This window comes from Myotis brandtii, unplaced genomic scaffold (assembly GCF_000412655.1).
Source record: "Myotis brandtii unplaced genomic scaffold, ASM41265v1 scaffold61, whole genome shotgun sequence".
NCBI classification, from domain to species: domain Eukaryota; kingdom Metazoa; phylum Chordata; class Mammalia; order Chiroptera; family Vespertilionidae; genus Myotis; species Myotis brandtii.
Genome location: NW_005370318.1, coordinates 3,530,994 through 3,547,537, shown reverse-complemented (window position 1 = coordinate 3,547,537; position 16,544 = coordinate 3,530,994). Strand labels below are relative to the sequence as shown.

At 41.2% G+C, this 16,544-nt stretch overlaps 1 protein-coding gene across 4 annotated transcripts in view; it reads left to right on the top strand.

The window, feature by feature from the left end:
- The window catches only part of TPX2 (TPX2, microtubule-associated), a 62,046-nt gene extending 46,643 nt beyond the window's left edge, over positions 1-15,403 (top strand). For all 4 annotated transcript variants that reach the window (XM_014550705.1, XM_014550707.1, XM_014550706.1 and 1 more), the window contains 6 exons: positions 6,992-7,084; positions 8,903-9,079; positions 9,661-9,807; positions 11,869-11,980; positions 12,643-12,824; positions 14,887-15,403. In XM_014550705.1, coding sequence (XP_014406191.1) covers positions 6,992-7,084; positions 8,903-9,079; positions 9,661-9,807; positions 11,869-11,980; positions 12,643-12,824; positions 14,887-14,997 — 822 coding nt within the window. In that variant the 3' untranslated portion in view covers positions 14,998-15,403. The remainder of the gene's footprint in view (positions 1-6,991; positions 7,085-8,902; positions 9,080-9,660; positions 9,808-11,868; positions 11,981-12,642; positions 12,825-14,886) is intronic.
- The last annotated feature ends 1,141 nt before the right edge of the window (positions 15,404-16,544 follow it).

The window sequence follows — 16,544 nt, the reverse complement described above, 5'->3', positions numbered from 1 at the left end:
TGATCAGGCCAGCAGGCAGAGTGTTTAAGCGATCAGGCAGGCAGGCAGGTGAGTGGTTAGGAGCCAGCTGTCCCAGATTGTGAGAGGGGTGTCTGACTGCGGGTTTAGGTCCGATCCCGTAGGGATTGGCAGTCGGACATCCCCCGAGGGGTCCCAGATTGGAGAGGGTGCAGGCCGGGCTGAGGGACACCCTTCCTCGCCCCCCACCCCCGTGCACAAATTTTGTGCACCAGGCCACTAGTTTACTATAATGTCAAACTCTGTCACAAACTTTATTTTACTTTTAAATAATTCTTTATTGTTGAAAGTATTAGATATGTCCTCTTTTTCCCTCATTGACCCTCTCCAGCCTGCCCCCAGCCTTCACCACCTATTGTCTGTGTTCATGAGTTATGCATATATGCATACAGGTCTTTGGTTGATTACCTCCCACCCTCCCCTGCCTTCCCTCTGAGATTCCACTCTGTTCCATGCTTCCATGTCTTTGGATCCACTCCATTCATCAGTTTAGTTTGTTACTTAGATTCCACATATGAGTGAGATCATGTGCTACTTCTCTTTCTCTGACTGACTTATTTCACTTAGCATGACACTCTCCAGGTCCCTCCAAAGGGTAAGAGATTTTTTCTTTTTTTACTGTTGCATAGTATTCCATGGTATAAATCTACCACAGCTTTTTTATCCACCCATCTGCTGATGGGCACTTGGGCTGTTTCCAGATCTTAGCTACTGTAAATTGTGCTGCTATGAACATAGGGGTGCACACATTCTTTCTGATTGGTGTTTTGGGTTTCTTAGGATATATTCCTAGAAGTGGGATCACTTGGCAGTTTCATATTTAATTTTTTGAGGAAACTCCATACTGTTTTCCATAATGGCTGCACCAGTTTGCATTCCCACCAGCAGTGTTTCACAAACTTTAAAGAAAATCTTCCAACCCAAGGACTAGTCTGTAAGAGCTGTGCCACCGTGGTCATTAACTGCTGAGCAAACAGTGTTCTGAATAGAGCAGGGGAAATGCAGATTTATATGCAGACTTCAGAATCTTAGAGCTAGATGGGCTCGCTCAGTGTTTTCATTCACACATTAGAAAACTGAGGCCTGGAGAAGAAAATGACTTTCTCAAGGCTTCTATAACATTCATTTGATACCTTGCTTTTAATAACATCTTCTCCTAAGCTCCTGGCTTTCCCCCCCTGCCACAAGTTTTTGTTTTTTTATTTAATTCATATACTACCCTTTCATTTTTTGCTATATCCTTGTATCTCATACACTAGTGTTGACTTTATTCTTAAAATCAACTCATTTTTAAAAAAATACATTTTATTGATTTTTACAGAGAGAAAGGGAGAGGGATAGAGTTAGAAACATTAATGAGAGAGAAACATCAACCAGCTGCCTCCTGCACACCCCCTACTGGGGATGTACTTGCAACCAAGGTATATGGTCTTGACCGGAATCGAACCTGGGACCTTTCAGTCTGCAGGCCAACGCTCTATCCACTAAGCCAAACCAGTTAAGGCAAAATCAACTAATTTTTAAAGGAAACATTTAAATCATCATGTAAATGGAAAACCAGTACTTTTTGCCATGAATAGCAATAGTAGCTACTAATATACAGCTTGTTATGAGCCATGTTTTATTCTAAACTCTTTATATAATACTTAATTCTCATAATAACTGTATGTGGTAAACATTATTGGTAGTAGTATCCATCCATTTTATGGTTAGGAAATATAGAGGTTAAATAACTTGCCCTAGATAATAAACTAGTCAATGCCAGAGCTAAGATATGAATCTAGGTAGTATGGTTCCAGGGTCCATACTCTTGGAGCATCTATATACATAAAACCCTAAGGCAGTGATTCTCAACCTGTGGCTGGTGACCCCTTTGGGGGTCAAACGACCCTTTCACAGGGGTCGCCTAAGATCATGGGGAAAAACATATATAATTACATATTGTTTTTGTGATTAGTCACTATGCTTTAATTATGTTCAATTTGTAACAATGAAATTGGGGGTCACCACAACATGAGGAACTGTATTAAAGGGTCACGGCATTAGGAAGGTTGAGAACCACTGCCCTAAGGGATCAGATGACCGGCCGGTCGCTATGATGTGCACTGACCACCAGGGGCCAGATGCTCAACGCAGGAGCTGCCCCCTGGTGGTCAGTGCGCTCCCACTGTGGGAGCACCACTCAGCTGACTGACGGGTTCCAGAAGCCGGGCTCATGGATGGTGAGTGCAGCTGTGGCAGCGTGAGCTTCTCCTGCCTTTATGCAGCACTACCAAGAGGCAGTGGCAGTAGGCGCAGCGGGGAGCGGGATAAGCGGGAGCGGCAGGCCTGGGCTTGGGCTCCTCCCCCGCCGCCTGCCGATTTGCGCACTACTACATCCCTTGGGGGATGTCGGACTGCCGGTTTTGGCCCAATCCCCACAGGCCTGGCCTGCGGGGATCCAGCCAAAACCGGCAGTCTGACATCCCCCGAGGGGTCCCGGATTGCAAGAGGGTGCAGGCCAGGCTGAGGGACCCCACCAGTACACGAATCCGTGCACTGAGCCTCTAGTTCTTGAATAAAATAGAAGGTTCTTAAGGAAAATATGTAATTATTAAAAATAAAAAAATGACTATATCCCATCTAACATCCTCTTCCATATCACCAGTCATACCTGAACTCCACTTTTAGAAACATTGATTTAGGAAATTGGTTTGGCAGTTTGTTGTGCTTTGGAGATAACTCAGGAGAAGTGTTAATTGGAGGAGGTTGACTAGAGTTCATTAGGAGTTAGTTGAGATCTTAGAGTAGTGTTGTACCAGGTTATGCCTTGTTGAGAATTCTGGATAAACAAATCAGCAAAGCACTAGGTTAAGCAAGTATGCAACTGAATTGAAGTGCTATGCTGCAGGAAAGTGTTTGCCAAATCCAGCTAGTTCTCAGAATCCTCTGGGGATCTTATTACGTAAACAGATTCCTGGGCCCCACCCCTGGAGCTTTTTATTTGTTAGGTGCAGCAAAGATTAGAGCCCAGTGAAGACTTTAGTGTCTGACACACTAAAGCAGTCACATTGCTAATAGTAATAACTGTTTTATTGCATGCATACATTGTACTGAGTGTTTTTTTCCTGAGTGTTTTATGTCGATTATCTTATTTCTCATAACTCTTTAAGAGGTAGGTTCCATTTTTTAGGTGAGGAAAGAGACACTAAGAGGTGTCTAGTATGCAGAACCAGGATTTGAACTGTCATATTTTTAAAATATATATATATTTATTGATTTCAGAGAGGAAGCAAGAGGGAGAGAGAGATAGAAACATCAATGATGAGAGAGAATCATTGATTGGCTGCCTCCTGCACACCCCCTATTGGGGATCGAGCCCACAACCTGGGCATGTGCCTTTACCAGGAATTGAACTGTGACCTCCTGGTTCATAGGTCAACTGAGCCACACCGGCTGGACTGAACTGTCATCTTCTTAAGCACTGTCATCCTACCCCACAATGCTGTTATCATTGTTAATTTTGGCAAACACAGTTTTTGAGTTTGATGCTAGCTGTTTTCAGCTCTCTAAATTTCCAGTGATTTCACTTTAACTGATGGTTTCTAGAGAAGCAAAGCATAGGAGACGTTAGATGTATTCTCTTTCACTCTTCTTTGCTTTTTAGAAAGGGCAGCTCTGGAAGAGGAATGTGGCTTGCCCATTTTTGGAAGTTGTTAGCAGAACTGAGATTAGGTCTCTTAATTCTAGTCTTGGACTTTCATAATAGCACAGAAGAGCCTGCCTTCCAGAGCCCAAATGCATCTTGTCTGTCTGCCACCATTGTTCCCCATTCATGTCCTCTGGGTGCTTAAGCTGCATCTCTGTTTCCTTATGGTGTTTCTCAGGTGCTCCCGCCTGTGGTTGATAGGTGGCAAGGAGACAGCGGGCTTGGGCAGCAGTGGGCCATGAGGCAGAGATGAAATAACGGCTCTTGGGAGAGAGGTGGAGTGATGAAAGCCTTGAGCTCCAGGGTGTGAAATGTGAACTTGGTGCCGACATCTAGTGGGAGAGCTGGGGCACCACAGAGGTGGATATGGTGTCAGTGAGGCCAGTGAGTAATTTTAGCAGTGATATTTTAGGGATGACTTGGGGAGACCAGCACAATTTCACCCCTACCCCCTCTTATTTCTGAAATAACATTGCTTCACAGTAATTTCCTAACTGCTCTGGGACAGGCCTGAGATCTTGTCTTAGGGGGGTATATCCTGCCTTACAGAGACATGGCTTACCCCCATTATACTTTAGCTGCATTCCTGCTAGGTTTCTTTATAGCACATGTGAAAACCTGGAAATAATTGATTTATTACTTTTTCATTCTCTTTCTTCCACTAGAATGTGAGTTCCCTGAGAGTAGGGGCCGTGAATATCTGTACTGTTCACTTCTGTATCCCTAGAACCTAGCATCATAGCATAGGCACTCCAATGTGGATAACTGAGTGAGTGGCAGTACAAGCTGAAGTGCTCCAGCCTGTGTTTCTAGTGTGGTAGACACTGGGAATTCAGAGATGGAATGTGAAACAGCCCTGGTCCTGAAAGCTTTCAGTCTGGCTGGTAGAGCAGATTGACATATAAACAAATTAATCAACCTTGTGTTCATTGAACAATTACTTCTGTAGGTTCCTTGGAGAATGCAATTGGCGACCTCCCTGCCCTTAAGGAATTTATAACTAAAAAAACTTAAAATGGCAAAACAAGAAGCCTTTGTTTCTAAAAACCCAGTTTTCTTTATTTCTGATTGAGCCCCCAGTTGGCTTTGATTGCAGTGAAGAATGGGTTGTGGGTAGATGGTTGCTGCAAAGTTGATTTTCATAAATCCCCTTTCCCTCTCTCCCAACTAATTATGAGGATTGATCCCATTGGTGAACATCTCTTTCATGGCTGACTTGTTAGAGGTTTCCATTGCTTTTCTTTTACAATGCATGTCTCTCTGGTGGGTGGATTTAGAGAGAGGGGGGAAATAGGAAAAGAGACATTATTTTAGAATGAAATAAGTCCTCAGATATTTATTTCCAATACTTTGTTTAATGAAAAGAAAACAAATAATCTGAGGTCTGAAGGCTATGTGATGCACCTAAGGTTACAGCAGTTGGAATCAGAGTTGGGTGAAAACAGATTTCTGGCTCCTTGTTCAGTGTTCTTATTCCCACATGTCATAAGTGTGTTTAGGCAAGAGGCTGGTGTTCACATGTCTAGGATGTTGTACAACAACAGATTTTGTTGTTTATGGTAAGCATTATTTGAAAATCCCATTTCATGGACTTTTGTCACTCAGATACATTGGATTTCACTGTGCTGGATATCTTGGCTTTATTTAGGAAACATAAGAACTTTCACATCAGAATGAGCATTCCCCTTGTCGTGGTCACCATAGGAGGGTATACATTTTTTCCAATGATTGATATTGTGCAAAACATTTTGGAAAAGCCACTTGTCTTAGATCCTGTGGCACAGTCTTTTGGATCTCTTCAGGGATGGCAAATCTTCATATTTCAAAGATTAATTTGCTTTTAGAAGCTGGTGTAAAGTCATTTGGAACTAGAACTTCAGAGTAGTCCAAGATAATAGGTCTGGAAGCAGTTTTGTTTAATTAAAAATAAAGATTGAGTTCTACCTTGCTTGGTCCCAAAATTGGCTTTGAAAGCCACTCAGGAAAGATATTCCAAAGATGTTTTGAGCAGTTGCAGCATTGTTGGAATTAAGGAGAAGTCTCTCAAGATGTAAATTTGAGTCCAATGTATAAATTCTGTTATTCTTACTATATTCATTCAACAAACATTTGCTGAATGTTTGGCTTTATACTTGCCAAGGTTAGGGATTGATGAAATGCAAGTCCCCACTCATGGAGCACTCATAGGCTCACACAAGCAGATGAACATCTAAATAAACAAGTGCAATGAAGTTCTGTATGTACTGTGATAGAAGTCTACACAGGGAGAGAGTGTGTCAGTTCTGTAGGTTCTGGGAGTTTGAGGATCTTGAAAGGCTTAATGAAGAAGAGATGCTTCTGTGGAGGTTTGAAAAGAAGGGTTAAGTACTTCAAAGCAGCTGAGAGAGAGTGCACAAGGAAAGACACTGAGTTGAGAACCAGTGTTAATTTTGGCAGTTGCCAGTAGTTCATTCATGTGTAGGAGGGTCAAGAGATAAGACTGGAGAGTCAGACAGGGTATCAGATTATAAAGCACCTTGTACTTCATGCCAGGGCATTTGTTACACTGTTGTAGCTAAACAGTAAGAGGGAGCCATTAAAGAATTTTAAGTCAGGAAGTAATATATCAGATGTGTTTTGAAAAATAATTCTGACTATATACAGAGGATGGATTGGAGGAATGAGATGAGCTGAAAAGCCTTTTAGAAGGCTGGTGAATGGTATAGGCAATTGATGATGTGGCCTGTGGTAAGGCAGTGAAGAGTTTAGAGAGGAGGCAGAGTAGAGAGCTGATGGGCAACATTAGCATGTGAGAGAGGATTTTTTTTTAATTGATCTGGTTATACATTTCATTCAAAACAACAGCCCAAGAGCTAACATTTTGTAGTTAGTATTAATTGCCAGATTTGTGATAGAGTATAAGTGCTTATAAAATGAACATTTTAAAAAATTTTGTTTTTGAGGGATTGGGGTATAGAAAGGAAGAGAAACATCAAAACATTGGCATTAGTTTGTTTTCTGTTGTCAGTAGTATTTTTCATAAATTCAAAAGTAAGATTTTGATGAATTCTGTTTTTACTGAATATACAACTCAAACTATGTCCTTATTGCCTCTCTTCTATTGTGACATTCCACCTTTGGAGTGCTACTGCAGATCCTTTGTCTTAGTTGCATAAATAACGACATACTGAAACACTAGCTTTTTTTTTATTCCTGGTTTTGTGAATTTCCCTTTAATACAAGGATTTAATCTTAACTAGTGGAGATTGTCCTGGGATGTCTAATGGAGTTGTTTATTCCTTCCAGGGTGTTCCTGAAAAGAAACTACTTCCAATCACTGTCCCCAAATCACCGGCATTTGCATTAAAGAACAGAATCCGAATGCCCATCAACGATGAGGTGATTCCCTGGGATGGGGATTTCTTCTTCCTTCTGCATCATCAATCTAAGCATTACTCTTTCTTAAAGCTTAATGGAACTCAAAGGCAGTCACTCTTGTCCGGAGTTGTCTTCAACAGTGGGAATAAACATTTGATCATCTCTTTTGCTCCTCCAAGAGCAAAGTAATTGGTGTGAATCTTCTGGCTTGCAGTGGTAATTCTTTGCAACTTATTGGAGGCCTGTCCGTTTGTATAACATTGACAATTAGCCTACCATTGTAACATGGATTAAAAGTTGCTGATCCCTGTCCTCTATTTTGCCTGAGTTGTTGTCACCATTCACTGAGGGACTTTTTAAAAATTTATTTATTTATTTATTTTTAGAGAGAGAGATTGATTGTTCCACTTATTTATGCATTCATTGGTTGCTTTTTGTATGTGCCCTGACCGGAGAGTGAACCTGCAACCTTGGTGTATTGGGACCGACACTCTAACCTACTGCGTTACCCTGTCAGGGCACTGAGGGACTTTAAAATTCACACCAGGCCTAGGGATTAGGGTATAGAAAAGAAGAGAAACACCAGGCTGTTAACATTCACCCTGTCCTATCTCCATTAATCCAAGGGTTGCAAAGGTGACTGTGTGATGATGGATCATGAAACTGGAATACATAAACTGTCATTGATCAGGCTAGTTTCCTGTTACATCTTCATCCTATATAATAAAAGCCTAATATGCAAATTGACCAAATGGCTGAACAACCGGTTGCTTTGACATGCACTGACCACCAGGGGGCAGAGTCTCAACGCAGGAACTGCCCTCTGGTGGTCAGTGTGCCCCCACAGGGGGCGCGCCACTTAGCCAGAAGCCAGGCTCACGGCTGGTGAGTGCAGTGGCAGTGGTGGGAGCCTCTCCCGCCTCTGCTGCAGGCGGGCGGTAAGGAGCAAGGGGTCCCAGACTTCAAGAGCCCCGGACTGAGAGAAGGATGTCTGACTTCCGGCTTAAGCTGGCAGGCGGACATCCCCCGAGGGGTCCTGGACTACGAGAGGGCGCAGGCCGGGCTGAGGGACACCCTCTTCCCCCCAACCCCCTTCCAGTGCACAAATCTTGTGCACAGGGCCTCTAGTTTTATTAGAGGCATGGGTAGGGTCCCTAGGTCTGGCCTGGCGATCAAGGCCATTCGGGGCCTTCCGGCTGCTGGCTGGGGCCTTTCTTCGTTCCACGCAGCCCTCTGGTGGTCAGCGCACGCCATAGTGAGCGATTAAACTCCTGGTCTCCCGGTCGAACTCCTGAGGGGACGCTTTTCATATTAGCCTTTTATATATGTAGATATCCAGAGCTGGGGTAAGTTCATAGCAGATCTTAAGCATAAGCCATTTTATGTGAGTTCATTTGAAACTAAAATACACAGTAATATGTTACCAGTTTGAACCCAAACAACTTACTTGGTCCTATTCCGGGTTTGACGACTCATTAACTCCCAGTCACATGTTTTAGTGGAGTCTAGATGGAGGGTGGGTCAAAGAGGAGGCCAAGGTGTGTGTATCTTCTGTTCTTCATTTTATTCACACTGATTGATCTCATTAGTTTTTACAGCCTTCCTGTGAAAGACTTTACATCTTTAAGAGTAATTGTGTTAGACCTTTATCAAATACTTTCACACTGGTCTCACCCCAGTGAGTTGGTAGGTAACTTTGCTACACAGGAAACTAAGACACCTAAGAGGTGGGGTGACTTGCCTTAATTAATGACTTCTGTCATATAATGTCTTCCGACTCTCCATTCTGAGGAGGTAAGAGTGAGCAGTCTTGTTTTTAAACTGCGTTTTTTCTTGTAGGAAGAGGAGCCGGTAGTGATAAGAAGAGCTCAACCTCGGGCACATTTGGGGGTACCTTTTAAGCCCCAAATCCCAGAGGCAAAGACTGTGGAAATATGCCCTTTCTCATTTGATTCTCGAGACAAAGAACGCCAGTTACAGAAGGAGAAGAAAATAAAAGAACTGCAGAAAATGGAGGTAGGTGTTTTCATTTCTGTAAGTAGCTTAACACTATTCTTTGATCCCTCAAAGATAATCTTTTATGTTGCATTTTTATAAAAATCACTGACTTCCTTTGATCTCTTCATGACAACCTTATGAAGTATAAAAAGGGCAAGTAATTTTAATAAGCTTTCTGGCTCAAGGGTGTTAAGTGACTTGCCCATGATTATGTTGCCATTGCAGGCAATACCAGTATTGGGAGGAAAACCTGGGTTCCTTTTAAGCCCATTACTCTTTATTTTTTTTAATATGTTTTTATTGATTTCAGGAAGAAGGAGAGAGAGAGAGAGAAACGTCAATGATGAGAGAGAATCATTGATTAGCTGCCTCCTGCACACCCCCTACTGGAGATCAAGCCCGCAACCTGGGCATGTGCTCTTGACCAGAATTGAACCCGGGACTCTTCAGTCCACAGGCTGACGCTCTGTCCGCTGAGCCAAACCAGCTAGGGCCCTTTTCTCTTTTTTAGATTTAGATTCATCCAAATATTCTGGCGTAGCTATTGCTTTCTGGCTAGAAAGGCCTTATCTTAAATCTTATGTTTTCTTTTATATCAGGTGCCCAAGTTCAAGGCACATCTTTTGCCTGATTTTGACACTGTTAACCTGCCAGAGAAGAAGGTGAAGAGTGTAACCCAGACTGAGCCTTTCTGCTTGGAGACTGACAAAAGAGGTGCTTTAAAGGCACAGACTTGGAAGCACCAGGTGAGGGGTTGGGACAGCAGCTAATATGTAAATGGTTGTTTGTTGGTTTGTTAGAATGGGTAGGCCCACTACATTGAAATTCATCTCAGAACTAACACACTGGATTATTTCAGAGTCTCTGCTCTAAATCGGGTCAGCAAACTTTTTCTATTAAAAAAAAAAAAAAAGATTGTAAGTACATATTTTAGGTTTTGTAGGCTGTATACGATCTGTCATATTTGTCATATAGTGTGTGTGTGTGTGTGTGTGTGTGTGTGTGTGTATTCTTTAAAATTGTAAAAACCATTCTTAGCTCAAAGAGGTTGTAAGCTGGCTATCTGGAGAAAATTTTTTCCTGAATCCCTAAGTTTGTTGGTATTTTTATATTGTCACTTATCTTACACTCTGTCCAAAAGGAGCTCTGGACTAATTTTTTATAGGAAGTCACCCTTCTTGAAACCCAGGAAATGTGACTGCTAACCTGACTGAGTGAGCGTAGGCCTCTTGTTCTTGTTGTTATAGTCTAGGAAAACTTGAGACTGTTGCTTTGAAAGTACTAGTGAATCTCTCTTTCAAGGTCCGTGACATAGAATGTCTGTGATATTTTTTTTCAAGTTTTTCAGACATATACATAGTAGAATAGTATAATGAACTTGCATTAACCTGTAACCTGGTGCTATAGTGATCAAAACATAGAAAATCTTACTTTATCTATGCTTCTATCTACTTATCTCTACACTGGATACTGCTACCTACACAGGATTACTTTGAAGCAAATCCTCATCTCATCTTATTTCTTTTTAAAAAAAATATATTCTATTGCTTTTTTACAGAGAGGAAGGGAGAGGGATAGAGAGTTAGAAACATTGATGAGAGAGAAAGATTGATTCAGCTGCCTCCTGCACACTCCCTACTGGGGATGTGCCTGAAACCAAGGTACATGCCCTTGACCAGAATTGAACCTGGGGCCTTTCAGTCTGCAGGCCGACGCTCTATCCACTGAGCCAAACTGGTTAGGGCCCATCTCATCTCATTTCGTCCAAAATACTTCAGTGTGTAACTTTAAAATATAAGGATTAAAAAAATATAATCACAAAATTATTATAATAGTAAAACATTAACAGTAATTCCTTAATAATGACAGATAGTCAGCACTTATATACCCCCAAATCTCTCATAATTTTTTTCAAGCAGTAGAATCGCTCAAATCAAGATTCAAATAAGGTCCACATATTACAGTTGTTTAATAAATCCAAATCCCTTTTAATCTATAGGCTTCTCTACTTGCATTTTATTTGTTGAATAAACTGGATTGTTTGTCTTATTGGTTTTCCATAATCTGGATTCTGGTCATTGCATTCTGTGGTGTTGCTTAATATGTTCCTCTGTCTCCTATGTTTCCTGTTGATGAGTTAGTTACATTAAGAGACTTGATTAAACTCTGGTTAGGTTTTGGTTTTTTTTGAGGGGGCTTGGGAGGGAGAATACTTTATAGATGATCACATCTTGGGGTATATAATGTCTGTTTTGGGGGTAGGTGTTAAGATATGGTGTTAAAATTACAATTGATCCTTGAACAACACTAGTTTGAACTGCACAGGTCCTTTTATGCATGGATTTTGTCAATAAGTACTGTGAATGTATTTTCTCTTCCTTATTTTCTTAATAACATTTTCTCTAGCTTAATTTATTGTAAGAATACAGTATTTAATATATATAACATACAAAATATGTGTTAATTTACTATTTGTGTTATTGGTAAGGTTTTTTCAGTCAAGAGTAGGCTATTATAGTAAGTACATTTGGGAGGAGTCAAAAGTTATATGAGGTTTTCAACTGTGTGGAGTGTTGGTGCCCTACTCTCCATATTTTTCGAGGGTCAAATGTATCATAAAGATACTTTCTAATTCTCAGTGGGTTTAGATGTTGTCATTCTGATCTACTCATTGTAAAGGGGGTTTTAATTGGGGTTTAGATGAAAACATTTGCTGTCTTTATTGATGAAACAGTTAGAAACACTAGTACTTGAGTCATGGAGGTGGTAGTCATGGCATGTTATCTGACAGGCTTTCTTTCTAATAGCTGGAAGAAGAACTGAAACAGCAGAAAGAAGCAACTTGCTTCAAAGCTCGTCCAAATACTGTCATCTTCCAGGAGCCCTTTGTTCCCAAGAAAGAGAAAAAATCCATGACTGGTAGTAGTATATGTATTCTTGGGGGATTGGGGCAACATTGTCAGACTTCCCAGGGGGATTGCCTGGGACTCAGTTGTGTCCGTATAATGCTGTGGCAACCAGAAGCATTTGTCTGTAGAGGATCTAGTTTTTTCTCTCCTTGACCCAGACTTTTGCCTTTGTTGAACCCAGCAGCTATGTTGAGTTTCAGAATATGTTGGGGCCAGATTCATAGAGCAAGATCCTGGGCAGAGGCAGCTGGCATTTCAGTAATAGTTATAGGCTTTGCCCACCTAAAGAGTACCAGGAAGTGAGGGAGGGATAGCCAGGACCTCTTTCTGGAGTTCACCCTGAAGCAAGCCTTAATTACAGAACATTTGCTTCCTTAAGCACGGGGTAGGTTGTCAGATAATTGGAATTCTTCTACATCTATCTGTCTTAAAGTCACAATGTGGTTTTAAGCAAGCTACTTCATCTATGTGGGTCTTGCTTTTCTCCTAATTAGTTGATTTGCAGGGGCCCTTCCATGTTTTAAACTTCTAAGACTCCAACTTTCAGTAAGGCTTCCTTAGTGCTTAGCCGTTCTATTGACATGCATGTCTGTGCCTCTTGCTGGCTCTATGGGGGCCAGGTTTATGCAAGTCCTGCTTGTGTACCAATATTCTCTCTGTTTCTGTACTCAGATAGCCTTTCACTAGTTCAAGAACCTTTTCAGCTGGCCACTGAGAAGAGAGCCAAAGAGCGGCAAGAGATGGAGAAGAAAATGGCTGAGGCAGAAGCCCAGAGAGTCCAGAAGTTGGAGGAAGTCAGGCAGCAGGAGGAAGAGCAGCAGAAGGAGGAGCTGGCCAGGCTACGGAAAGAACTGGTAACTGGGCAGCAGAATTCATAACCCATGATTGTCTCTGCTTTGTTTTCTCTGTACCTTGTCTTGTTTCAGAAAGAACCTAAGGTGGCTGCAAGGACACATCAAAGACAGGGGAAGCGGGAAACGACACAAATCAAGGGTGATGACAAAGTGGAGATGTGAATGAGGCTTAAGATCTGTACATTGTGATCCATGTATCTGCCAATTTGAGTCATAATTTTGGCCCCTTTTAGGAACCAACCTGTCAGTTACATAACTCACAATGTTCATGCGATAAAAGCAAGCTACTTGTTAAACAATACATTTATCCTTAGTATTGCACTCAGATTCTTCCAGGGGTCTTCATAAGGAGGAAATCATGGTATAACTGTTCACAGTGATCATTAGCTTATTTTTATTATTTAAGGCTTAAGAGAACCAATGTATTTTACAATTAGACAAGAATACATAATTAAGGAAAGACTTGAGAATTGGGCAATAACTCTATTTTCATTTTCCTCTTAATACTTGACTCAAATTCCTTATGAACCTCTGTGCTAACACTAGCATAATGATTTAAATATTAGTTACCCAAAAAGAAAGCTTAATTCACATTTAGGACCCTTTCACTAGGAGGGCAGCAAGCCACATTAACTGCATCAGTGAGGAAGAAGACAGTTTTAGGTGAAGCTTCATACGATTAATAAAAATGACTATGGAAATACTTAAATTGTTGAGGTTTTGTCTAAAAGTGCTAAGCCAACAGCTGATACAGCAGTTGGCAGAGGTGACTGTGGCTGCAGGAAGGGACTAAGCACAAACTATTAAAGGGACTAGCTTCTCAGCAAAATTCAAGCTACCATTTTCTGATTGAATGAAAAAACAATACATTCCCCACTCCAGATACACTCACAAAACCAACCTTTTTTCTATCCTCAGGCTCTTTGATTTTTCTTCAACACTTGGTTCCTGCTGCTTATGTTTGTCCCCATCATGGAACTGTTTCTTACAGCGAGTCTCGGTGTAGGCTGATAGCACAGTTCTGTCAGTGCTAGTTAGCTCTCTATTTATCTGGCTTGATGTAGGATTGATTGTAGACCAACCATGTTAAACTCTCGGTCCACAACGAATATTTTTGCGGCCCAGCCATTATAACGGTATATAAGAAACATTTTAATAAAAATTTCGTAACTTAATTTTTACAATATCCTGTTACACATAATTATTAATAACGAACTACAACGTTCGCTAATGACTGATAACTATAATTGTGTTGCATTCATTTCCCTTACGCGAAGGCACTCCATTTCTCTCCACTAATTCTAGCAGCAAATATTTGAGCAGCTGATTGCCATGTCATTAGTCTTGGACTAACTTGTTTGGTGTGCGCAACAGGAAATATTTCGCTTTCAGAGAAGAAGAAAAATAGGTTATTTGCGTTACACTTATTAATTTGTGCAGTTATTCAGTGTCTGGTAAGTTAATGTTCAAGGAAAAATATTAATTTTTATTAAAACGTTCTATTTTATGTCAACAATTACTCATTTATTTTAGCCCTTTGTATTCAGCATGTCTCTATCGAAATAAACCTACGTTTCTATGAAAATTGAAGCTTTTTTTTTTTTGCGGCCCAAATAAACTGAAACCTTGTTTATTTGGCCCGTGTTAGCCTTTGAGTTTGACATGATTGTTGTAGACTGCCCAGAGGATAACAGGACCAGGCATTCTTTCAGCAATCCTTTCTAGTTACTGTTTTTTGTTTGTTTTTGTCTGTGCTTTTGGCGAATATTAAGACTCAGTAAGCTTAAGGCTGTACTTTAGCCAATTCTTAATCTTAACATGTATCTCTTCTCTGCTACAATTGAGTACTGCCCCATTACATCCTAGCAATAAACACTCAAACTGGAGGTAGGCTTGACATTCTTTAGTGTAAGCTGAGGGATGTAGCAAGACATGAACAGAAACCTACTTGGGCTCCAAAGCTAATTTGCTTTTCCATTATACTGTGTTGCCTCCCTGCCCCCCCCCCCCCCCCCCCCCCCCCATCATTATCAGTGATGATTTTATTTTCCTTACTTTGCAGGTGCACAAGGCAAACCCAATACGCAAATACCAGGGTGTGGAGATCAAGTCAAGTGACCAGCCTCTGACAGTGCCTGTATCTCCCAAGTTCTCCACTCGATTCCATTGCTGAACTCAACTGTGGGCTGCAGACACTACCTGGGAACAGGAGCTGCTTTTTCCATCAAAGCTTTCTTTGTCACAGTGGTATGGAGAGGACACATTTCTTCAGACTTTACCTACCCATGCCCGACAGAGCATACCTAACAAGTGTGGACTCTAATTTTGTTGAGACTTGTTATCTTGCATTATGGAGGCTAATAATGAGACTCAACTCACATATATCTCGATCAGACTCCATGTAGTTATTTCCTTTGGACCATCAGTTGACCTTTAAAATGGGTTTTAACTTCGACTAGAATTTAAAGTCTTTATATCAGCACTATGTAATTTCTATTGCCCATTCTTGCCCCTTCCCCCCCCCCCCCTTTTTTTTCTTTTCTATTTTATGTCAGAAAATAAAGATAGTTAATTATTGAGATAGGATTTGAGTCATGGCTTCAGTGAGGAACAGTCAGTATATCAGATTCCTCTTCTCTGCACAAAATGAATTTCAAGTTGAGCCCTTTGCTACGAGGGCAAAGCCTCATTAACTGCACAACAAGGAAGAAGACGGTGTGGACTGCTGGTAGCCATCAGCAAGCTTTGGGCAGAGCTGCTGCTACGAAGGCACATTCTTCCCTTATCGGTGCTGATAATAATGGCAATGCCGTGCTGCCCACGTTTTAAGTCCTTCAGTAACCTGGACTGGCAGAAATGTTTGTCTTCCCCTCCCTGGTTCCTTATAATTGTCAGCTCAAGTAACATTTTTTAAATAAATCCTTCCTTGACCTCCCCAGATAAGGATGATCACTTATTTTTTAGTGCCTCCCAAATGTTCCTTGTGTATATCTCTAGTACAGCAATTACACCACTGAGTTACTTGTACTTGTTTACAAACTAGCAGAGACACAGGTTTCTAAAATTACCTTAGTCATCTCTGTATTTCTTGTAGCTGGCACAGTATTTGCTAGGTCCATGTTAAATAGTATATTTTCTTTTAGACTTGACATTATTTATGAACTCTGCTCTATACCAATCATATTCTGTGCAGGCCAGTCCTAGGTACCATATTAGACCTATATTCCTTTTATTTATTCATTCAGTGAGCATTGTGTACAAACCATTGTAGATTCAGTAAGATATGATTTGCAGGCCCACAAACTGATGCAAAATATGGTTCCTTTATTCACTTAGACGCATATGGTATACAGTTCCATAACTACTTATGTAGTTCATTTAACAATATTAATTTGGTACCAACTACATATAACTTGGCATTGTGCTAGTCTCTAGAAATACAGCAGAGACCAAAAATAGAAGCCCTTGCCTTCATGGAGCTTACCTTTTTTTGAGGGGAGACGGACAATAAGCAAGTCACTGTTCTGTCAGGTGAGAAATGTTTCCCTGACTGACTGACCACTGTGTGGAGAATAGACTAGGGCAGGGAGCGGGGCATGTGAGAAGGAAACAGGAAAGTTGAGGTTCTTGCTATAGTCGAGGTGAGAACTGATCGTGGCCCCCGGGCTTGCATGGTAGCAGTGGAGGTGGTGAGAAATGGTTGGATTCTGAATGGATTTT